General features: G+C 48.7%; 1 protein-coding gene across 1 annotated transcript; it reads right to left on the bottom strand.

Moving 5' to 3' along the window:
* Positions 1–21,160: 21,160 nt before the first annotated feature.
* Positions 21,161–24,001, bottom strand: LOC130253306 (zona pellucida sperm-binding protein 3-like). The gene is made up of 9 exons (XM_056491795.1): positions 23,606–24,001; positions 23,136–23,254; positions 22,949–23,052; positions 22,620–22,797; positions 22,422–22,542; positions 22,242–22,333; positions 21,998–22,155; positions 21,481–21,600; positions 21,161–21,294 (listed from the first exon to the last, which is right to left on the bottom strand). Exons 1-9 carry the CDS (start codon positions 23,999–24,001, stop codon positions 21,161–21,163), a joined length of 1,422 nt encoding a protein of 473 aa, XP_056347770.1.
* Between the last annotated feature and the right edge of the window lie 272 nt (positions 24,002–24,273).

The raw sequence follows: 24,273 nt of genomic DNA on the forward strand, positions 1-24,273 counted from the left end.
TTTAGGGTGATGCACTTCTCATGGATGGCTGAAGAACCCCGAGAGAAAGCAGCCACTGTGGACAAAAGGTGGCATCCATGGGTGGTGTCACTGTCCTGGTTTGAAGGACAATTATTCTGCCAATAAAGGCAGAAGCTTCTCTTTGAAATGGAGAATGTGAACCTTCTCCTTTTAAATTATTATAATTTTGAAATTAAGGGGCTCTCAGGCAAAGAGATGGGAATTAGGAAGAACAGTTCTTTACTAGGAAAATTAAAATAGAAATGCAGTATTACACAGAACAATCCCAACCCCTGCCAGAGTCAGAATCCAAGCTGACACCCGTCAGTCAGTCAGGGTGTTGGCACAGTCCCATTCAATGGTGGCTGCATCCTCCTGCAGGGGCAGATGTGGTTCAGCTGGAGCAGTGCTCCTGGAGAAGGTGCAGTTTCCTCTGAAGCTCCAGGGATGATGTGGAAAGGTCTGGCTTTCCTCTGGAATCCAGTGGAAAGAAGGTCCCTTGGTGTCCAAAATGTCAGTTTTTATCTGGGTAGGAAAGGCTTGGCTCCTCCCCTGGCTGGAGCATCTCCCAGTGGGATGATGGAATTTTATCAGTCATGCCCTGGGACTCACTGGCCATGAACAGGAGATATCTCCTGGAGGGAGGATGGGCTGTGGGAAGATAAAGATGATTGCCCAGCTGGTTTAAAGATGGCCCATGAGCAGATAATGTGTGCCAGGAGATCAGGGTCACTGCCCCACCCGGCTGCAGCAGATGGGGACAGAATTCACATTTCTGGCACATCCTGCATTGCAACCCAAGGCAGTCACCGTGCCCTTTCATGGACTCCTTGGAAAAACAAGGCAGGGACATTTTCACAGCTGCTGGAAAATGACTTTTATTCAGCTGCCATAAGGTTCCTGCCTTTCATCATTCTGCTGCATGGAAGGCCCAAGGAAGGTGATAAGTCTGTAAAAATGAAACCCATCTTTGCAGCAGCCTGTATCACACACATGGGCAAAAACAGGCTGTAGGGAAAGGCTGAGTCATTGCCAGGCTGCCATGGGGCTGATTTGCATCCCTGGAGTGTTACTGACCCTGACAAACCTCCTCAGGAACTTTTGCTGCCACCTCCCCTTGCCAAGTGTGTGGTGAAACACAGATGTCTCCCTCACATTATTCTGCTTCTCAGGGTGTTTTCATCTCCTCAGGGTAAAACACTACCTGAATCAGAGATGAGCTGAAGGCAAAGCTGCCCATCTGGGACTGGAGTACCACTTTCCTGGTATGCATTGCTCTTCCTGGAGAAATAACTTTAGGTCTGGTCAAAAAATACCCATGGCAGCAATTCAGTCCTTCACACTGCAATCTGTTTTTCAAGATCATGCAGTCCAGGGCTGCTGGCATCCATGCTCTCAGCTGTGCCCATCACAAAGGAAAAGGTCCTTTGCCATATTGACTGCTGGACCAGGCTCAGGCAGCTCTGAAATACATTTTAAGGCAGAAAGGGATCATTTTAGCCACAGAAACTCCCAGTAACCTCAAATAATATATATATAGCAGTAGAAACACACCAGGCCAGAGAGACAGGGAATCCCTGCCCAAGAGTTCACAGCCAGCATTTTGGAAGTGCTCAGTGTCTGCTGTGGTCCCTGCCATGAGGACATTCCATGAGGAGCATCCTTCACCAACCAGCCCTTCTGTCACAGCCAGGTCCCCCAGCATCCAGCAGAGATCAGGAGCTCAGGGAAGGAAATCAACACAATGTGTGAGAAGGAAAAGCTGTAGTAAGGAATTTTAGTCAGCCAGAACTGTCACACCTCAAAATAACAGGTGGAATAACAATTCTAGGTGAGTGAATTTCCAAGTAAGATCACACATGGGCCAAACAGGTACAAACACAGATTTGAAGAAGAGTTTGGGTTAGGAGGAATCTTTAAATTCAATCTAGTCCAACCTCCCTGCAATGAGAGGGGAAATGTTCATCTAGATCAGATTGCTCAGAGCCTCAGAACCTGACCTTGGATATTCTCAGAGATGGGGCTTCTACCTGAGCAACCTATGCCAGGTTTTCAATACTCTCATTATAAAAAAAAAATTATCCTTGTATCTAGTCTGAACTTACCACCTTTTAGTTTAAAACCATAACTCCTTGTCCCATTTTGGCACTAAACCAAAGAGCCAAAGGAGCTGCACAAACCCTGTACCCCTCTGCCCAGCACCACTGGGACATTAAAGCCTAAGAGCCGAGTGCAGGAACATGCTGAGTTCATTCAGGCATTTCTCATTAGTTTCCCATGACTTCTCAATATCCTGCTACTCAATATATTCATCTGGCAGCAAATTAGAGATGAGGGAAAAGAGTCTCTGCCTAAGTCATCCAGAGAACACAAAACGATGAAGCAAAATCATGACAGGGAAAAACTTCTTGTGAGTCATCATCTTCCCTCCTTCCCCTCTCCCTTTGCAGCACTGCTGATAGTCCCAGAATTGCTCCATGAAGCCTGGAACCAGAAGGTTCCTATTTCTGCTTTTTTTTTTTGCTTTCATTTCATGTAAGAAAAGGAAGAAAGCAGCAACTGAATCTCTGGGTCTCTCCTCTTCTTCCTCTTCTTCCTCCTCCTCCTTCTTCTTCTTCTTCTTCTTCTTCTTCTTCTTCTTCTTCTTCTTCTTCTTCTTCTTCTTCTTCTTCTTCTTCTTCTATATTCTCTGCTGAGATTGATGGCCCAGCTATACCAAATCCATGACATAAATTAACTGTCCCTTTCCCATCATGCCAAATAAGATTTTACCCACCCACCATCCCTAAAAAAGGAACTCCAACCAACCAAAAAAAAAAAAACCAAGCAAAATAAACCAAACAGGTGGATTAATCAAAGAGAACACCAGAGCAGTTGTGATCAGTGCAAAATAATCCAGGGGTGCTACACATAAAAGGAAGGGAAATGGTCTCATGTCTGTAGAACAAAGAAAATGTTTTTGTCAAATCTTCAGATCCATGTGTTCAAACTGCAAGGCAATTTCAGTGGCATTGGTTTTGCTGTATCCTACCACATACTTCAAATTATAGCTTGATCATCAACTTTCACTGCTCAAAAAGGAAGATAAGAACTTGCTCTAGGCTGCTGTATTTTAAAGAACCATTTCTGATTTCTTTGGCCAAATTTTCAGAACAAATACATTTGTCCTTGAGACATGTTTTATTTGATCTGCATTGATATTCACAAAGTAACCCACTTCTCCCTGGCTGAAGGGACTGAAATGTTTGCTACAGAGACTTCAGATAAGCCATTAATAAATGTTGCTGGGTTTAGGGGTTATAGGGTCACCATTCCTTGTGGACCTATAGGTGGCCAACATTCCTGCAGTGTTTAGGAACTGAATTCAAATTCATTACCAGTGTGTATGTGCAAATTAGGGGAAAACTTGGCAGGTTGAAACCATCCCCATCTTCCATTAGCTAAAAAAATGGAAATATCTAGTCTGGAACTCTTGGAATCCTAAAGTACAGAAAACTTGTGAAAAGAAGGATGAAATGCAGAGAGACCATGCTGGTTTTTACCATCTTGGGCCAGCCAGAGGTCCAGGCTCTCCAGGAGCAGTGTCCCAAGGGAGCAGAAATTCATTTGGCTGATACATGAGTTTGCAGGGAGAAGGAAGAAAAGCTGGATGTGACTTTAGAAGAGGTTTTAGTCCAAAAGGCAGCTGATGAATGCAGGTAACTCACCTGACCTCACATGTAGTTCATGACTTTGGATGGAACAAGTACAGAAAGGAAAATAAAATTTTTAAAAAGGGAAAAAAAATCCAAAAATAATAGAGATTTCCGGCCACCTAAAAATGTATCAGAACAGAAACAACTCAGTGAGATCAGATTCTAGAGCAAAGCCAGAGCTCTCCTCAGAAGATCACACTGTTGGTGGCCTAAAACAACCTCTGTGAGGATAAAGCACAAGGACCTCACTTTCAAGTAATTAAAAAGCCTGCTGACCCCAAACCACCCTTAGCAGTTTGCTGTAACATTTCCCAGACCCAGCCTGGCCCTACACAGTCCCACTGCATGGAGAGAGTCAAAAATTGCTCCAGAAACCTCCAGTACCTGGGAGCAGGTCTCCTTCTCCAGCAGTCCTACTGTTCTCCCTCCCTGGGTGCAGAAAATGACATTATACCAATGCTGCATTCAGACATCCTGCTGCAGGTGACCCCTAAGGGGTCTCAAGTGAAGAGGAAATAAATAGACTGAGGCCCTTTGCTTTTCCTCCCTACAATCCAGGGCAGCCAGGACACAGCCAGGCTTTTCCTGCACCCAGAGAAGGGAGAGGGTCCCTGGCAGGGCCCTCATCTCCTCATCTCAGGGACTGCTTATTGTATGAGTAGATTATTATGCTGCAAATTTTATTTTAGCTATAACTGGGAAAAGTAATCAAAGCAAATGCAGCAGCTTGGAAGGAATCAGAGCAGGATTAGACATTTATATGAATAAGAATAGCTTCTGCACTTTGACTTGCTGTGATAAAAATAATAAGAACCTCAGTTTTCACACTCCAGGGCAGAAAAATGATCTCTGAACAAGGTGTTAGAAATAAATTTCCTCTCACAACAGCAGTCCTGAGCTGCCCAGGCCACAGGGTCTGGGGATGTGTGGCAGCCACAGCTGGAGGCACAGCTGGCTGGGAGCCCGTGGGCTTGTCCAGGAGAGATGAGATGGGTTGCAGTGCATCACAAGTAAATGAAGCAAGGCCACCACTCCCTTTTCTCCTTGCATTTGCTAAATCCTAGCCCACACCAAACGAAGAGCAGTGAGTTTGTGTACTGGATTCCAGGAATTTCCTCACCTTCTGTGGCTTGTTTCTCTGCAGAGATGGATCACTGCCACCCCTGCCTCCTCTTCCCCCCCAGGCTGAGCCTTTAAGTGGTAATGGCCTTAACTGATTAATAAACTGGCTTGAGACTGCTGATCTCTTTGGACCATTAAACCTTTCCCCAGCGACCAGTCATTAATCCCTCCAAAAATCCTCCTGGATGAGGTTGTTGTTAGCACCATCAATCCTTTTTAAGGCCTCAATTTGCAGCAGGAAGGAGCAGGGAAGTGCAGGAAAGGCTGCATTTGTCAGGCAGTGCCATCTGTCCCCTGGTTTGCAGAGAGCTGAGGCAGAGCTCAGGGCTTGCACCCTGGTGAGGGCTGTCCTTGTGCAGCACAGTGCATCCTCCACAGGGCAGCACAGCACTGCTCCAGGAATCTGGGGGATTAAGGAAGGCCAGGAGAAAAAGCTGGCTTTTTTTTCCTTAATTGCAGTGCCTTTGGCTGGGGCCAGAAGGCTCCAGCACAGGCGGGTACTGATGAATTCCTGCTGGGGTCTGAAGAGATGCTTTCAAATAAACAGGTCTGGGACAGCAATTACCCACAGCATGGCTACTAACAGACCCCTTGTCTTAGCTCTTCTTTCTAATTATTAAAACAGCCACATCTTCAGCCACAAGACTTGATTTGCCTCAATGTTGGCTCTGGAAAGGTAAATTTCAATCACCCAGTCCATAGCCCCCTGCCATCTTCAGCTTCTTCCCTCATTGTCAGCACACTAGCCCTGATTATCTTTCCTTAGCTCTTCCAGGACTTTTTCACATCCTTAAATCTCATTACTTTGCCATGCTTAGAGGCTTGGAAGGAGGATGGTGGCAGTAGAGGTGCTGAACTGTTCCCACCACTGATGGTGGCAGCATGGAAATCACATCTGCAAAACCACAGCCCAACCTTTCTGCATTTTAACCTAAAACTTCACAGCTACTTTTTCCTGCCTCTGTGTCTGAAAATTTGCAACTTTTGAACTCTGGGTTTTATGTCCATGTGAGAATTCAGAATTAATGTTTAAGATCAGGTTTTATAGATACAAGGTCATATAAGCCTGCCAGCTGGAACCAAGCTACAGTTGTGGCTGTACAAGAGCAAACTGTGCCCCAGTCTGGTCTGTGCTCCTCATATTGCACTGCTGTTCCACTGGAGTGCTCACAGGGGATGGTGCTGGTGCAAAATTGTGGACAGTAGTTTCCTTCTGGTGCCAGTTGTGTGAGGGATGGCTGCCCAGTTCAGGCAACATCAGAGGAAACAGCTCCAAAGCTCCAGTTGGAGCTCGATTTAACCATGATTTAGCCATTGCTCCCAAATTTAGCCATTGCTCCCAAAGTCCAAGAGGGGCAATGAGAGGGAAAACCCCTGGCACCAGCACAGCTTGGAAAAGGGTGACTCCATGCTTGGCCAAAGAGCTGATCACTGCTGTGCTCTTGGTTACACTTCCTATGTCTCTGTGCCAGCTGTGATTTGGAAATGACCGTGTCAGGTCTGTCCTTTCAGTGTGAAACTTCTTCTACCACAGAACACGTCTGTCTTGGGTTGCAATACAGGATGTGACCAAAAGTCTGTACTCTATCACCATCTGCTGAAACCAGGTGGGGCAGTGATCCTTATCTCTGTGGGAGATATCCTCTGCTAATGGGCCACTGTTAAAAACCAAGTGGGCCAATGTTCTTTATCTTTCCCATGACCCATCCTCCCTCCAGGAGATATCTTCTGTTAATGGGCCACTGAGTCCCAGTGCATGACTGATAAAATTACATCATCCCACTGGGAGATGCTCCACCCAGGGGGAGGAGCCAAACATTTCTTACCTAGATAAAAACTGAGATTTGGAACACCAAGGCAGCCCTTACCCACTGGTTTCCAGAGGACAAGAGCTACCAGACCTTTCTACAGGATCACTGCTTCAACAAACCACTTCATCTGGACTGCTACCACCACCCTGACTAGGGGGTTGTCAGGTTCTTACTCTGTCAGTCGTTTTTCTTTTGTACTATTGCATGCATTTTATTTTTTTCCCCATTAAATTGTATTTCTGACTTGGACTATCTCACTGGTTTTGCATTCAAACTTCACATCCTCACCAGAGCCTGATATGTTTCTTCACTACCAGCACAGCCCATGTCCTGCATGAATGAATCACCAGATGGGTGTCAACACGAGTTTTCAGAAGCCATTGTGGCTTTGGGAATGCTTTGGTTGGTGCTGAGTACTCCACGTACAGCCAGCAACAGCTGGACTCCACATGGGAAAAAAAGGAAACAACCACACACACATGCAAAAATCATCAGTCAGGCTGCTTTTAAATGATTAATGCACAGCACAGAGAAAAGCTTTTCAGCTCTCAAATCTTCACATGATTATATAAACCTTAACTCACAGCAGCTACCGAGGACCTGTGTTTGTTTGTGGGCATTAACAGCTGCTGTGGTGTTATAATTAGAGCAGAGAGTGTGGAGTCCCGTGGGGAAACAGAGGAAACCCCACACTGCTCAAGTCATTTAAACATTCAGGGAGATAAAACACTGCAGAGAGGTTCTGGAGTGAGCAGTGCTCAAGGGAGCGAGGGGTTACAGCCACCACAAAAGTTGTTTCTGCTCCCTTGAGCCCATACAATTAATTATGGTTATTAATTATTTAGGATGCTACAGTAATAATTAGTGTAATAATCACCTCAGCCACTGAAATAGTAGAATCACAGAATTATTTGGTTTGGGAGGGATCTTAAAGATGATCTGATCTGGCACTCCCGGCATGGGCAGGGACACTTTTTACCAGACCAGGGTGATCCAAGCCCCATCCAGGCTGTCCTTGGACACTTCCAGGGATCCAGGGACAGCCACAGTTTCTCTGAGCACCCTGTGCCAGGACCTGCCCACCCTCACAGGGAAGAATTTCTTCCTGAAATCTAATCTAAACCTGCCCTCTGTCAGTTTAAAGCCATTACCCCTTGTCCCATCACTAAAAATCCGTGTCCAAAATCCCTCTCAAGCTCTTTTGGAGCCCCTTTAGTCTCCCTTGAACTTTCCTTGCTCCAGACTGACCAGAGTGGTCCCAGTGCCCTGTTCCCCAGCCCTCTCTTGGGCATCTGTCTGGGGAGAACTTCCATGTGACCTCAAATTCATTCCTAGAAAATGGCATTCCACAAATCCATTGCCCCTTTCTGTGCTGGTGACTCCCATGGGCTGTCCCAGGAGTGCTCACATTTGCAGCAGGATGTGATTTCTCCCTCTTTTGTCCCTGGCTCTGGACATCATGGCCCAAGAGACATCTGAGAATGGAGGACATTGCACTGATTTGGGAGGGTTTTGGTTCATCTTAGGGCTTCACAAGCAATTACCTTCCTCAGTGAGGAGTGACCACACAGAGGTCACTTCCCATCCCACAGCCTCCCACCTCCATCCACCCATCAGGTAAATCAGGACAGGAATGTCCCAACTCCCCTCCAGCCCCTCTCCTACCCATCTCATCAACTGGAACCTCATGCAGAAGGATTCAACTCAACAAGAAATTAACACATTTTTGCACCCTGAAGAAACACCAGCCAACTCACACCATCAAAGGAACAACACTGAAACCCAAGAGTCACTCTTCTTCTCCACATCCAGCCTCTCCTTCCCCCAGCAGGGAGAAAATCCCAACTGGCAGATCCCAATTGCAGCTCCCAACATCCAGGCCCTGGTGGTGACCCAGCAGGTGACATGGCCCATCCTCCTGGGCACTTGCATAATGAGGAAGTGTCAGAGATTGGAGACAAGAGAGCAGCGGCTGCAGTAAAAAAGCAAACTGAATAATTAAAGAGAGGAGCTGTTCCTTGCAGAGAACAAAATGAAAGAGTTGTGTGATTTGAGCAGAAGTGACCTTTACACTTCATTACAAGGAGGTGGCATCCTCATAGGGTTATTAATATTTCCAGCTGAATTAGCTTGGGTTAAAAATGGCTCAAAGGAATGAAGAAGGAGAGGGAGAGTGAACAAAAATATATCATTCTGTCTCTTTCTCCTCCTCTTTGCTTTTTACTTTTTTTTCCATTTTTTTGGGGTGTTTTTTTTTTTGGTGGTTTTTTTTTGGGTTTTTTTTTTTGTTTTTTTCTTTTTGTTGGCTTGAAAGCAGGAAGGGCTGAGTGTCCATCAGGAATAAGGCTTCATTAGAAACAGGGAGAGCTAAAGGGTGACCTGGCTGAGGGATCTTCCCTGAGTCAAGCTCAGCAACCTGAACCTAAATCCAAGCTGCAATTTTGCTGCTCAGAGCCTCGAGGTGAACACAGTTGTGCTTTTTGCTCTGATCACTCAGTCTCATATTGGTCCCATCACTGAGATGTGAAAGCATTGCTGCCTTGATAACACAGCCAAACACCTGCTCATTTCTCCACAAGCTTGGACTGAACAATTTCTTTTACTGCCTCTCTCTGCCCAGCAATAACAGGCATCAGGAAAACCCACCAGAGCAAACAGAAGGGGAGAGAAATATAAGAGCAGGTGCACATCACTGAGGAGGGAGGGTGCTGTGGTGGAGCCTGCAATCAATCCCAGGGGCTGCATTGCTGCCACAGTGGCTCCTTCCACACCATCCTTCCCCTGCTCCTCTTGTGGAGGTTTTTTTTTTCCAAATTTAATGCAAAAACACAAATCAAATAAAGATTCAAAGGTTTTGGAGAGATCATGAAATGGACACAGTGGCAGCTGCTTCTCCTCCAGTGGCTGCTGAATCACAGCCCCTCACTTATTTATAGTGTCCCCAGGGTGCTTGCAGGAGAGTTGATGACAAATGCCAAAGAACATCCACCCTCACCCCCACCAGGTGTTGTTATCCTGGCTGCAAAGGAGATGCAGGGAGAGGAAACAACACCCTGTCAGGTGTGGCAGACGGGTGCAGTGCAGGCAGAGCACCCAAGGCACTTCACCCAGCAGCCAGTGCCTCCAGCATCATCACCTGGGTGCTGCTCCCAGCAAGGGCTCTCACCCCCCTGCAAGGTGCAGCTCATGGCCATTGCTAATTCCCACAGTTTTTGATGCCATATTCACTTTGACAGTAAAGAGGACACTGGTGCACAGAGCAGATTTATCTGGGTTCTGAACTGATTCCAGGGATGGAGGCCAGGAATTCTGATGCTCCAGAGGGAGAAGCAGAAGTAGATGCTGAGACCCAAAGTTTTCCCCTTATTGCTGGAGGCTATTGCACATAGGCCAGGCATTGAACAGTTCCAAGGGCAAGAGAGGGGAAAATTCAGACCTGATGGTGCTAGGAAAATGCATGAATGGGAAGGGAGAGGAAAGAAATGGCTGAATCATCCCCAGACTGGGTCAGGGAGGTAGGAATACCTCTCAGGGAAAGCAAAGGTGAACAATACCACCTTGTCCTGTCCTTAAGAGCATCCCTCCCAGGTGATCTCCACCAGGGCTCTGCTCCAGAGAGAAGAAATAATTTCCTTTGCCATAGTGCCAAGGGAGCTCTCTCTGGGTGCATCCACACCCTGGTGCTGTGCAGCTGACAAAAGCAGGAGTCAGGCAGCAGGATCTCCATTATCAGAGATGATTCACAGGCCACAGAGATCACAGCTTGCCTTGTAGATGTCACTGGGACCTGGCAGTCCAGAAAAAGCATCTTATTTATAAACTGGGACAAATTACAACTGCTGAGGTATAGCCCACGTGGGAGCTGCCTGCTTTCTGGAATAGAATGACTCCTTACCTGGTACATGAGGCTGCAGGACCCCTCCCCAGGCTCTCTAGGTGGGGAAGGGCCCCCTGGGCAGGTGTGCAGAGCCCTGTCTCTCACTGCCAGACCAGGGTTTCCACAGGCTTCCTGGTGTTGGTTGCACTGGGCTGCTGGAGCTGGTTTTTAATTTTAATTTAAGTCATCATTCAGTGGCTGTTTGGACTAGACTTGTTTCCTGTGAAAACTGTCACATAGGTTGAAAAAGCAATGGGATTTACAGGAAACACCCAGGGACTTGCTCTGGTGCAATTCCTGGTGGCCCCAGGAAAGCCAGTGAGCTGCTCTGCAGGGAAGCTGGGATTGCTGTGGAGTTTCTGGGATGAAAATCTCTGAGGTCTGATTTAGGGCTGAGCTCACAGTGAGGCCAACAGGACAATGATAAAATGTCTCCCTCCACTCTTCAGTTTCATGATGTTTTCAAGTACACAGTTCCAGATCTAGGTGGAATTAGCTGATGGCATAAAATGTTTTGGAAGCATGAGCTGGAGTCAGACAGACATAAAGGTCATCTATGTTTTGTTTTCTTTGTTTCAACTTTCTTTAGCCAAACCCATGACTGATCTGAAAGGACTAGAGGCAACAGCAGTCCCACCTGGCTGAGATCCACTGGGAAATGCAACTATGGAGCAGTGGAGAGAGAGAGAGGAAAGGGTTAGGAAGAGGAGAGAAGAGGTGCAGAAGACTTTGCTAATCTCAACAAGAAAGTCCCACTTTAACTCCACTAACACAGAAAGCAGTAACAGCAGTAGCTCATCATCTAAAGACTGTGACACGAAATTTATCTTTTTTTCATTGCTTTCACAGCAATTTTGCACTGTGTTTGATAGCTGATGTGCATATCCAAATTCATGCAGCCCCACCACCCCTTTCCCTCTGCCTACTCGCACTCACCCACGCTCTCCTGCGTGTGACTCAGGATGAAAAGGGATTTAGAAAGATGCAGGGAACGTTTACAAGCCACCCACCGTTTCACCCCCAGCCTGGATGGCCACATTAGCACATCCAGGTTGCATTTTGAGGCAAATCCCTGGGACAGGCTTTTCTTCTGCCCCCTGCACAGTCAGGCACAGAGCAAAGCTGCCCCAGCTCAGTGTTTATTGCTGGCTCAGCTTTGCAAGGCTGGGTTTGCTTTAAGACAGGGCAAATTTCCCAACTTCTTGCTCAATGTCTTGTCCGTGTATTGGTCACTGCAGCAGATCCCAGAGACCTCCTGCATGTGGTGTCACCAGAAGGAGCTCACTTGGTCACCCTGGGCAGTGTAGGAGGGTGGGAGACATTTGCAAAACAGCCTCAGCCTGTCCCGTTCAGGAGCACCAGCAAAAACATGATTGTGTGACAGTCTGTGGCTTTTTCTGGGCTGGTTGGGTTCGGTGTGGAGGCTTGAGCCTGTCTGTGAATTCTCCAGCAAAATCTCTGCAGCGTGGGGGAACTGGTGCAGGTAACACCAGCACAAAACCAGCAGCAAAAAAATCCCCCAGCAGCAACAAACAGGGGACAAACTAACCAGACTGGGGTGACAAACCAAAGCCAGTCTCCCCCCTTAACACAGGTGCAGAGAAGCCATTTAGGGGAGTGTGTCACCACTAACATCATCCTGTTTCCATGGAGACCAGATTAACAGAACTGGCGAGGGAAGCTGCACTCCTAATCTCTCCCAGAGAAAAGAGCTTGCTGATACAAGAGACTTTTAAACATCTCTAATCCAAATTCAGGGTTTTCCTTTCCATGTTCCCTCTAATCCTCCTAGAGGTTACCAGCCCCTTTCAGCCCTGAGCCCAGCACAATAGCATCAAACAGTGCAGTCACCCACTGCCTCTGCAGTCCCTTGCTTGTACAAAATTTGTTCTCTCTCTCTCCAAAATTTGGCCACCTTAAAATAACAATTTTACCAGGCCATCATGTGCAGGGGTCCTGAAAAATGATGCCTTCATTGGTGCACTCAGCCTATTTTCTGGAGATGGAATTAGGCCCTGAAGACAGATGGAGGCACTTTGTTCCATCAGCAAAAAGATGCAGGTCCTGCTTTCTGCATGGCATGAGACACTTTCCATTGACATTTTTCTCCTGAGCTTTTGTCTCTCCTGTGTATCATCCCACATAAGATCAGGTCCCACAAGAAAACTGAATAATTTGCCCACTGGAATGGTTCGCTGCAATTGCACAGCTTAACCTAAGGATTTAGAGAATCACAGAATGGTTTGGGCTGGAAGGAACCTTAAAGACCATCTGAGCACGGGCAGGGACACCTTCCACTGCCCCAGGTTGCTCCAAGCCCCATTTAGCCTGGTCTTGGGCACTTCCAGGCACAGCTTCTCTGGGCACCCTGTGCCAGGGCATCCTCACCCTCACAAGGAAGAATTTCTTCCCAATATCTGATCTAAATGTACCTTTCTTAAGCTTAAAGTTATTCCTTGTCAAAAATCCCTCTTCACTCTCTTTCTCTCTCCTTCCAGACCCCAAATTTACTTCTATTTTAGGAGGTGAGAGCACAGTTACCCTGTTCACTACTTATACCAGCCCTGAAGATTTAAGCAGAGCAGAGAGAGGTTGCTTCCCCTCCAGATCTTTTTGGCTTGGAGTGTCCATTTCCTGATGCACAATTCATATATCCAAATGCTTCAGGAGTTCCCACACCCGCCCTGCCCATCCAAGGCAGGCATCCACATTTTAAAACCACCAGGTATGGCCTTTTCCAAACAACTTTTGCTCATTTTTATTTTTTTTCCAGTGGGATTCATGCTGATTGAGCCTCCTTTAGTTCTCTAAGTCTCCAGGCAGGTGGGACACTGCCCTTTGTGCTCTCCACTGAGGGCCTCACTGAACACCCCACATGTGGCTCATAAAGGTCTCCAGCTGTGCTGAGTCAGAGCCATTTGGAACATCTCTGCCTGCCAAGCTGAACAAGGCATCAAAGGCTCTGCCTCTGTCCTGTTGCTTCCAGAAGCGAAAAGAAATTTGACTACTTGCTTTTCCTTCACCCCAAAAGCTTGTCAGGAGGATCGTGACACGGTTTGACAGTGCCAGAATGATGGAGAAGGAGTCAGTGTGACTGGGAAAGTACAGTTCAGTCTCAATTTCCTTCCTGCTCCTCTTGCCAGAGGGGTTGGTGATGTTCTGCACATCTGGAGGCAGAGCTGTGGCTTTACACAGCCCTGCCCCAGAGGCCAGGAGCTTGTAGTTCAGCTGTGCTACAACATCTCACTTACATCAGCCCTCTGGCCCTTCCCTGGCAATCTGTGTGTGCTGCTGTCTTGGCACACAATACACATGCAAGCCTGGAGCTCCCCAGAAGCTCTAAAACACACACAATATGGATCTGGAAAAGGCCAGGCTGAGGCACATCTGTGTCCTACAGCTGTGGGCAATGAAGGGTTAGTTTCTCTCCAGGCTCTCAAAGCACATCTCTGAAGCATCAGGCTGTTTCTGCTCAGCATGTCTGATTTCAGATGAGAGCTCTGCTGTGGGATAGAGCTGGCATGTAGGATATGAGGGAAGAAAATTATGCACAGGATATTTTGGTGCAGGGTTTCCTACACCTACTTCCATTGTCGTTCTCTGACTGAAGGCTCCATCTGGTCCGTTCATGGCTGGGCACAGAGGCTGGAGGGCAGCAGAAGGGGAAGCAGGGGCTAAGTTAAAGCAGGGCACTGCAAAGGCTGTGCTTATAATACCTGAGCTACAAAGGAGCAACATTTTGGTTAGTATTGTTATTACTATTAGGAGTGGCTGTGTTTGGGGGGATTTTTTGATGAGTTTGGCTTTGGCGTTTTTTTATTTGATTTGTTTCAGGGGGAGGCTTTCTTATTGCTGTTGGTTGGCCATAGATCAGCCCCTGGGCTCTGCTTTGTATCCACAGCCACTCTTGGCCAGGACTTTTATCTCCTCCATCCCATCCCTCTCTCTGAATAGAGAAGACAAAACTGAAGAATGTTACTATCGTTATTTTTATTATTATTATATTTAGAGCTAACAGGTTGCTGGGAGACACCGAGCGCTGTCCAAGGTGCTGGGAGAGCTCCTGGCAGAGCAGAAGCGCTGTCCAAGGTGCGACCCCGAGCGCTGTCCAAGGTGCTGGGAGGGGGACACCCTCCCGGCAGCCCGGGCTGGGCGCAGGGACAGCGGCAGAGGATGGCTCTGCTGAGTCGGCCCCGGCTGTCGGGATGATGAGGCTCCAGCGGGAGCTGTCACGCTCCGCCACCGTGCCTTGTTTTTGCTGGCGGGCAGGAGCTCAGCGGACAGGCAAACCAAGGGGAGGGAAGCGGGGAGGAGAAGGGACAGGCGAGATAAATAGGTAGCGTGAGGATAATAAAGGAGGACAGCTGGCCTAGAAAACTCGAGAGATAAATCGGCAAGGGGAAAAAAAAAAAAAAAAAATCCTGAAATTAATTCCAAAGCGTGAGGTTCCTGCTGAGCCCGCGGGAGAGAGGCACCTGGTGGCACCCACTTCATCTGTGGCTCCAAGGTGCTGAGCATCCCTGTGGCCAGCTCAGCCCTTCACAGCAGCAGAGTTAAAGCCACGGAAAAGCAGGTGGCTGTCCCAAAGAAGAAGGGGACCTGCTCAGCAGGACAGGGCTGGCTGCTCAATCCACAGCATGGACTCACCAGCCTGGGCCATGCCAAGCCTCTGGTGCCTGAGGGATGCAAACAGGACTGAAGGGACAAGAAGGGATTTGTCTTTGCCTTCCTATTCCTGTCCTTTTTTCCTTACTTTGTCATTATCTGAGACTCCAAACCCCAACAGAGGAGCTGGGCAAGTGTCCCTTGGTGCAGCACTAAACCCCACCCAGCTCTGTGGAGGACAGAGATGAGGGCTCGCCACCCTCCCAGTTGGGCCAGTGTGTCTACACAAAGCACCAGCATTCACCAAAACAGCTGAGGCTAAAGAATATTTTATCATTCAAATCCTGTGATGCACCAAAGCACAAGATGCAGGAAGGTTCATTAACCTCTTCAGTAGCAAAGACACCCAAAAATGCATCCTTCTGCTGACCTGAACAGGATCTCACTGGAGGTTCATGGCCCAGGCAGAGACAAACCTCTCCCTCAGCTCAGCATTTTTCCCGTGCAAATAAAGCTGTCACAAACACACAGCACTGGTGCATTCACTGATGGCATCAGCAAACAAAGTTCCCCAAAGTTGCAAACAAAGATGGAGTGAAAGTTAGAATAGGATAAAACACAGGAGCAGGGAGCAGTTTATGCCTTCCAGTTTGACAGAAAAACTATGAAAGAAAACAGAGCAGAGATTCATTCCCTTCCAGCACCCTGTCCACAACCCTCTCTCTCCCAGCATGGGAAAGGCAGCTCACACTTAATCTTCCCCACAGATACTCCCAGCCCTCCCTCCCTGCAGTGCCGGGGGCCTGGCTTGGAGAAGTGCAAACAGCCGCTACAAAGTCAGAGCTAAGTGGCAGCTTCCCATTTCCCCAGCTCTAATTGCCAGCTGAGCAGACGGGTAATCTCCCGGAACGTGCTGTGATAAGGGTGCTGCTGAGTCCCCGTAATTGCTTAAGAGCTGCCATCGAGGATGCCGGGAATTGCCCAATTATTCTCCCCGGTTCCTCCGCACCCCACGTTTTTCCTCCCTCCCCCTCTCTAAGTTTTGAAAAACAGAAAAGAGCTGCCTTTTTTTTTTTTCCCCCTCCTCTCGAAAACAGCTGGCACAGGGTTTCTCAGCGGTTCAGCAGGGATGAAGAGATTATATCTGGGCTGGCTAATCCTGTGTGGGCAGGGAGAAGAAAATGAGGGGAGCAGCAGTGGGGATCCCAGTGGATGTAAAGGGGAGGGAAGGCTGCACTCACAGGTGATGGTTTGACAGAATTCATCTCAGCAAGCCAGCACTGGCCCCGAGTACAAATCACATCCTATTTCCAGCTCCTCAATGGCTCTATTGAGTAATAAATCAGCTCCTAGTCCTGGCTGGCTGAAGCATTCACACTCTCACAGTTACCTCATTCAGTGCTGAGAAGTTAAAACCTTCCTGCCAAGGCCAGCAGGCTGGGGAGAGTCAAACATCCAAATCTCCTCAGAGTGGTGAGCAGCAAAACAAAAAAAAATGCCCACAAGACTCAAAACATGTCCCTGAACTGCAGATCACCTGCACATCTCCATTTGTTCAGCTGTTTTTCTCCAGATGATGCAGTGGGCCAAGAAGTCATCTGGTATCATCAGAGAGGAAAACAAGCCAGGCCACTGTTTAATCCAATGCTGACGTGCACACACAGGCAGCAGGACTCAGCTCCCAGCCCTTGGCTCTCTGCAGCTGTTTAAAGTTTGGGCTTTCTCTCTAAGTGCTTCGTGACTGTCCCTTACATACCCCTTCTAAGCCTCAGAATGGCAGCTCTTGGAATTGACAATACAGGCAGAAATCTTCAATGCCACCAGAAGGACTGAGGGAATTCAAAGTTTATATGGGATCAGGGTTGTTCTTCTGTAAAGAGTTCCTAGAAATTTGGATACAAACACATTAAAGATCCAGCACCTCCTGCAGCACACCTAGGTGGGTCTGGCTTCTTTGTGCCCTGCACTGCCAGCTCATGTCCTAATCCCCCTGCAAACAGCAAAAACCACAGAATCACATCCTCCAGAACATCTGGAAGTGGCTCCACCTCACAGCCCTTTCCTCCTATTCCCCCCCATCCCAGACCTATAAGGCACCAGGTGGAACCAGTGTAATGCCAATTCCTGCACTGGTTGAGTGCTGGAGATGTGTGTTCCCTCTCAGCTAGATGTGAGCACTGACCCCAAAGCCACTGAACACAAATCCAACCCATCCCACTCATGGCAAGCTGGAAAGTGATAAGAAGCAACAGAGGATGGAGATTCTCAGCAAGAGGGGGGAAAATGGAGCATAAAAGAAGACAAGATGACTTCAAATCCCACAGTGCACCTTCAGCTCATTGAATGTCACCCCCCACGTTGCAGAAGAGTCAGGGATCATTCAGGCAGATCTGAGCTAGAAGTTAATTTACTGAGTGGGTAATAGGCTGGTAAATAAGATAATATCTCAGATTTTCCAATCCCTTAATACCCACACATTCACTCACAGCTATTATACTTTGATACAAGCTGTAATTTGACATATAAACAAAATTATAACAATGAACACAAAACTACAATGATTATCAAGACTACAATTAGGTGGAACATCTAATTCACAGCCCCAGTGGCTGTTGGTGACCACCTGAGCAGATTTTCTTACCAGTGATGTTTTCCATCTTTTTTCACTCTGGCTGGGACATGGTGGGTTGTGACTGCATAGTTAAAGTTGCATCCCATAATTTGAATAAAATTACAGATATTTGAGGGAGTGTGCACATTCTCTATAAATAGGGAATCACAAGGGGCTCTCATACAAGCACATCCATTCCCAACATATCCAAGTACAGTCTCTGAGGACTCTCCAGGATGTATTTCAAAATGACAAACATTTTGTTCAGTGTCAAGACAAATGTCTTGGGTCTTCACAGTATTCCATTCACAAATAAATCCCTGCTGTCTCTGCACAACCCATGTGGCAGCAGTGACAGTCTGCCATTTGTTCCTCCAGGTTCTAGCAGAGTACAATTCCATGCTGATTCAATCCCAATGTAATTATTTGATTTATAGACTCATTTAGGTTGGAAAACACCTCTAAAATCATCAAGTCCAACCATTAAACATTCAGAGTTAAGTTAAAAGCTGTGGCCCTACTGCTGGTAAGGTCATAAGTTTCGAAGATACCACCAAGATCAGAAATACTTTTTGAATTAAAATAAATGTTTTAAATTACTTTTGAGTTGAAAGTATTTACCCAAATTATCTTTTGAAACTCAGTGGGTAAGGCACCCTCATCACTTTCCCTTATTTGCCACAGTGGATTGCACCTACAACCGAGTTTTGATACAGTGGAGAGTTTTCTGGGTGATGCCAAGTGCATTTACAATTAGCTGGGGGTCCTTTTCATCAATTCTTTCCCATTTAGACAGTATACCAGCCAAGAGATATTGTCAAGTTCCTAACACCAACAAAGATTTTAACGGGTGCTCTCACTCATAAAAATCACTTGTTGCCAAAGCTTAATTTATTTGCCAAAACTTCAGCATGTTATTTATTTAATGCTCCTAATCCTGTTCCTGGGAAGCCAGTCACACCTCTCCTGGCTCACTTTGGAGAGGTGAGATCTCACCTGTTCCTGGGAGCAGCCCTGTACAGATATATTTAGGGATGATAAGCAGGTAAATTTAAATGTAGAGATAAACCTGCATGACAGTTCCACAGGCCTGAGGCTCCAAAATGGATTAAGGATCACTTGTTGCTGACCTGTCTTTTTAATACCACTGGGCTCAATTTCAGAAATCTGTGGAGTTGTTATTCCAATAGATCCAAGAGGTAGTAGGATACACTGCGGGGATTAAGGTAATTTTTGCTGTGCCAATATAAACAATCCAAGTTTAATTTAAATTTTATCTCCAAGATAAACAGATAAATTATGCCTGATACTATTTCTCTCCATGCATTCTTCTGATATAACACTCATTGAGCAGCTACCAACCTGGTTAGATCCATACCCCCTTTTCAAAGGAACCACATAGCAAACTAAGGAAATAAATTTCCACTTCATTTTTGAGGGGTTGTCTTTGACATATTGTGCTTACATTTCCCTCTGCCAAATCCACATTAATGGGTAGAACTCCTAAATTTGTACAATTACAGCTTGCTTTAGTGATTGTCATTTCAACATGATTACAACCATTACCATATTGATTTGTACAAATAAAAGACCTGGGTTAAAAAAAAAAAAAACATAAATCAGGCTTCAAATGGCTGGGTTTGGGGATTTTGCTATAACCCAGTGTGGGTCCTGAAAAGGGGAATAGGACAAGTCTCAGTGGGGAAACTCCAATCTGGTTACCCCTTCTAATGAGTGACTTGTGTATCCACCCAACATTAATGTTATGTTTAGCTCCACTGTTGTCTTTTAAATCTCTTTTCATTATGGGATAGAGGTTTTAAAAGAGAAGGGGTTTCACCTTCAAGGCCTGGGGGTCTGTGGGAGCTGAGACAGGGCTGAAAGTTGCTTTATGAATATATGGGGATGGCAGTGGTTTGTCTCATTCCCAAGGGTCCATTCCCTTGCACAGGCACCTGCTCAGTGATTCTTTGTCAGAATCTGGTTCCCTTGTTAAAAACACCTCTGGTCCCCAAAAGCCACCTAATTTACACTCTACACTACTCTCATCTCTAAATTCCCAGTCAGGGTCCCTCTGTCTCCACCCCAATCTTCTGGGGATGCAATTAACTAATGGATCTTTATGGGATCTAATAGATCATAAATTCTCATTTGTTCTCTACTCTTTTTCCTTCCCCCCACCCCAGTTGTTTCTGCAATTGTTCTATTCACAGAAATAACAGCTCTTTTTGTCTCTTTCTTTGTTCAAGCTCATCTTGTAACATTCTCATTTCCTTTTCTTTGTATTCCTTGCAATGACACACTGCTTCCAAACACATTTACAACATCTTGCATATTATTCCCTTTTCTTCATCATTTTTCAGTTTCTCTCTCATGCAGTTTAACTGTTCCTCTATCTTTACTCCAATTACACCAATTTTTGAACACTCAATCCTCAAAAAATCTTGGAGAAGATCTTATTCCATGCCATTAATTGAATCTGCCACCCTACCAACTGTGCCAATTTTGTCACAGGAGAAGAGCCAGAGATCACTCAGGTGGGTCTGAGCTGAGTTTATGGAGTGCTAATCAGCAAATTTTGGCATGCAAATCTCAGTCCTGCCTTCCACCTGCATGCAGCAGACACAGCCTCAAAGGATGGACCATGACAGGAGGATTTTGTGCTTACCCAACCAGGCTTCTCTTTGCACTGATGTCCCCAGGAGCTCTCTGGAGACAAAACGAGCCAGGGGAAGAGGAGTGCAGAGGTGTGGAGGGCACCCATCCCAAGTAAGGCAGCCCTTTCCTCACCCCACATGTCCCCAGAACCCACAGCATCTGCAGGTGCCCTGGAATAGGATCATCCTAGGAAGAGTCCCCAGCTCCAACCATGGCCCAAGCAATGCAAATCCCATTGCTGTGCTCATCCCAGAGCTGTCACATTCCATGAAAACAATGGAATTCATTCCCATCCAGCCCCTGCAAAACAGAAGCACCTCCAGCCCTTCTTCCCCCATCCCCAAAGTTTTTCCAGTTTTTCCCTGCAGGGAAGCCAAACTCAGCACTAAAGCCAACCAAAATCCCAGAATTCCAGCTGCCCTTGCATCCTCCAAGGGATTGTGGAGCCTAACTCCTGCATCCCACTGGACAAGGAAAGGAAAACAAATTCCAAATTTAGGAAATCATTTAGGAACCTCAGAAGACAAATCCCTAAAAGGGGAGCCACACCTTGCTTAGGATTCCTTGCCGTGGATACAACCCTTGGAAAATCCACCTCTACCTCCAAAATCCAAGGGTTTGGATGTTTGGGAATCACTTCCAGGTGGCAGCAGCCTCACATCCCCAATTCCACCCCTTTCCTGGAAAACAGATTCCCATCCAAAGCCACCTTGGGGCCCCTTCCCACCCCACAGAGAACACTAGGAGGTGACAGATGCTTCTCTCTTTATTGGGATTGGGATCACTGGGACATTCCCAGAGGACAGAGCCTTTTCCAGCACATTCCCACGAGCACTCCCAGGGCAGTCAGGCTCAGCAGAGTGGCTGCTGCCAGCAAGAGCCTCTGGATCACCATGGGAATTCCACCAGCAGCACCTGGAAGGGACAAAACCCACTCAACACCCATTTATTGGTTCCCAGCCTCCAATCCTTAGGAATCTTTGGGAAGGAGCCCATAGGGCAGCTCCAGGGGATTATTCCAGAACATCCCTTTGTGAAATCATTGGGAATTCACAGTGGGACCAACCCCTGGGTGAGGCCTGGGGACACAACCCCCCTTACCCTGGGGACTGCTCCCAGTTGATCCTGGACTTCCAGAGGGGCTCATTAATCCCTGAGCTGGCTCCAGGATTAGCAGGGGTCCCACGGAGACATCAGCCTCAGTCAGCCCTGAAGGCCCACCTAGAAAAAAAAATAGGAATGAGCACCCAGGAGAGGGAATTGCTGCTTGCACTGGAATTTGGGAATTACAGGAAAGTAGACACCAGAAGGGCAGAATTCCTGGGGTTTTCAAAGCAAGGACACAGTCAGGATAGAATCATGGAATGGTTTGGGATAGAAGGGACCTCAAAGCCCATGGGCAGAGACACCTCCCACTACCTCAGGTGGCTCCAGCCTGGCCTGGGACACTTCCAGGGATGAACAGTTCAGCACAGACTTTTTCCCATTATCCCCCAAAATTCCTCTCCTTTTAAAATCCCTTCCCTGAGGACACTGGAGAGGAGAGGGATTGTCTTTAAACTGTGCTAAAACCCCACCCTGCCACCCGAGGGGCCCTGGGGACACCTTTGGGACACACCTCTCCGGCCGGGGCCGTCCCTCCTCACACGCCTGCCCATCCTTGCGGGCTGGGAATTCCCAGGAGCTCGGAATTCCCGGGAATCTCCTCCAGGAGAGGGACAGCTGCCGGTGTCACAGCAGCTGCAGATGGCCGCGGTGCCCTCCAAAGGTGCCCACCTGGAACAGAGCCACCAGGGGGTCACAGGGGCTGTGCCCACCCGGGACGGAGCCACAGGTCCCCTCCCTGCACCGGGGACACTCACAGCCCGCTGGCTTTGCTGAAGGAACAGGCTTTATTCCAGGGATTCGGGGCTTGAGCCGCCGGGGACACCCGCAGGTGGCAGCTGATGTAGAGCTGGCAAGGGAAATCAAGGAGAATTCATTAATCTCAGAGATTTTAAGGCTTTTTTCCCCAGGGAGGAGGGGTGGAAACAACACCTCACCAAATTCCCCACGTCTCCAGCGAATTTGAAGGCGTCCACCACGAACCGCAGCGACTCCGGCCGGGGCCGCGGGGACACAAAGGCTGAGCCGGTGTCCTCTGCCCTGCTGTCCACCAGGCACCTGGAGAAGGGCTGGGAATCACTCGGGATTGTCCGGGGGAAGCTGGGATTGCCCAGCCAGCCCCGAGCCCGCCTTACCCGCCCAGGTCGATGAAGGCGTAGCGCGGGGACGAGCTCCGGTCGGGGCTGGCGGTGGCCACGCACTGGTCCACAAAGAGCCGCAGGGGCACGTGGCCCTCCGAGGTGACATCGGCCTGGAGGCGGAGGCTGTCCCCAAGCTGGAAGCCATTGGAGAGCCTCTCCCTGCTCCACTCGTCTGGAATGCAGATCCCAAGGAATGGGGTCACTTTGGGGACTTGCCAGGAGAGTGGGACCTCTAAAATGTGCTGCAACCCCCACGGGGTGGATTTGGCTCCCAGGATGTCCCCAGGAGCCGGGGGACACGAGGCCACCAGGGCTGCACCCACCGTCCATGAGGCGCAGGGAGAACCGGAGCCGCTCCTCCGCCGCCACCGTGGAGCGGAACGGGGCCCAGGTGGGGTGCACGGCGCCGCTGCTCACGTTGCTCCTCCTGAAGGGAAGCAATGGGAATCGCCTGGGGTGGCAGCAGCACCTCGGGGCCGCGGGAGCGCGGGGACAGCCCCCACCGCTCACCTGGGGTAGTGACATTCAATGGGGACCTCGGCTGGGGTGGCCCTCACGATAAGGGGGTTGCCAGAACGCGTGGGTTTGTAGAACAGGGTGGTTCTGTAGATCAGGGAGTCCGGGGTCACCTGGAAGGAGGATTTGGGAAAGAAGAAAAAAAATCAGGAAAAGGAGCTCCACCCCAGCAGGGACTGTGCTGGAACACAGGGGCCACATTCCCGATCCTACAGGACACCACGGGGCTTTGTGCTGGCATCCCGACACGGCGCCAGAGCCTCCAGGATTCGGGCACAGAACCTCAGGACCCATTATCCCATAAATTCCTGCACCCAAACCCACTGCTGAGTGTGTGCCCTATCCAGGATATCCATACCCCAAAACCCACCCCTGCTCCGGGCACTCCTCACCCCAAACCCGCCAGCACCTGCACCAGGGCACCTCCAGGGGTGACACCTCCACCCAGCCCCGGTGCCACCCACCTGCAGGGTGCTGCCACACTCGTGCAGCGCGGCCACGAAGGTGACAAAGGCCTGGGCGGGGTTCGGGGACAGGGGCGGGCAGGATGCCGTGCCCAGGCTCAGCTCCGCTGCCCGCACCGGGCGCCCGGTGCCGAAGAGGTCCCGGCTCACGGTGACAGCCAGCTGCCCCTCCTGGCACCGCACGGCCACCGCGGGGTGCGGGGACAGCGCCCGCAGCTGCGACAGATCCACCCGCGCCCAGGGCTGCGACACGGAGGGGACACGGCCCCGGGAGGAGTCACCCCGCAGCCGCCACGTCCCGGAATTCCTCGGGGGAAAACCCCAGGGATCAGAGGATGCGGCCGAAGCCAACACCCAGCAGAGCAGAACGACCCCAAAGCAGCTCCCAAACCCCATCCTGGCCCCAGGAAAAACAGCGCATGGGAAAGGGGCTGCTCGGGAGCTTTTTATGGGAGCATCCTGGGGGATTTCCCCGCCGGGATGACGGGATCCAGCTGGGATCCCAGTCGGGATAACGGGATCCAGCTGGAGATTCCACTCGGGATAACGGGATCCAGCTGGGCGCATCCCTCCCCCTGCAGCCGGGAATTGTCACGTTTGTTCCATGTCCTGCTCGGCTGCGGTGGCATCAATGTCACCCGTGTCCCCCTCGCTTCCTGAGCCGATTG

This window comes from Oenanthe melanoleuca, chromosome 4A, assembly GCF_029582105.1.
Source record: "Oenanthe melanoleuca isolate GR-GAL-2019-014 chromosome 4A, OMel1.0, whole genome shotgun sequence".
NCBI lineage: Eukaryota > Metazoa > Chordata > Aves > Passeriformes > Muscicapidae > Oenanthe > Oenanthe melanoleuca.

Coding starts and splice junctions, on each gene's coding strand:
- LOC130253306 (XM_056491795.1), bottom strand. CDS start 24,001: ATGGGGTTTGGGAGCTGCTTTGGGGTCGTTCTGCTCTGCTGGGTGTTG. Junction 23,255..23,605: donor AGTGTGGCAGCACCCTGCAG/GTGGGTGGCACC, acceptor TCCTCCTTCCAG/GTGACCCCGGACTCCCTGAT. Junction 22,798..22,948: donor CTCCCTGCGCCTCATGGACG/GTGGGTGCAGCC, acceptor TCTGCATTCCAG/ACGAGTGGAGCAGGGAGAGG.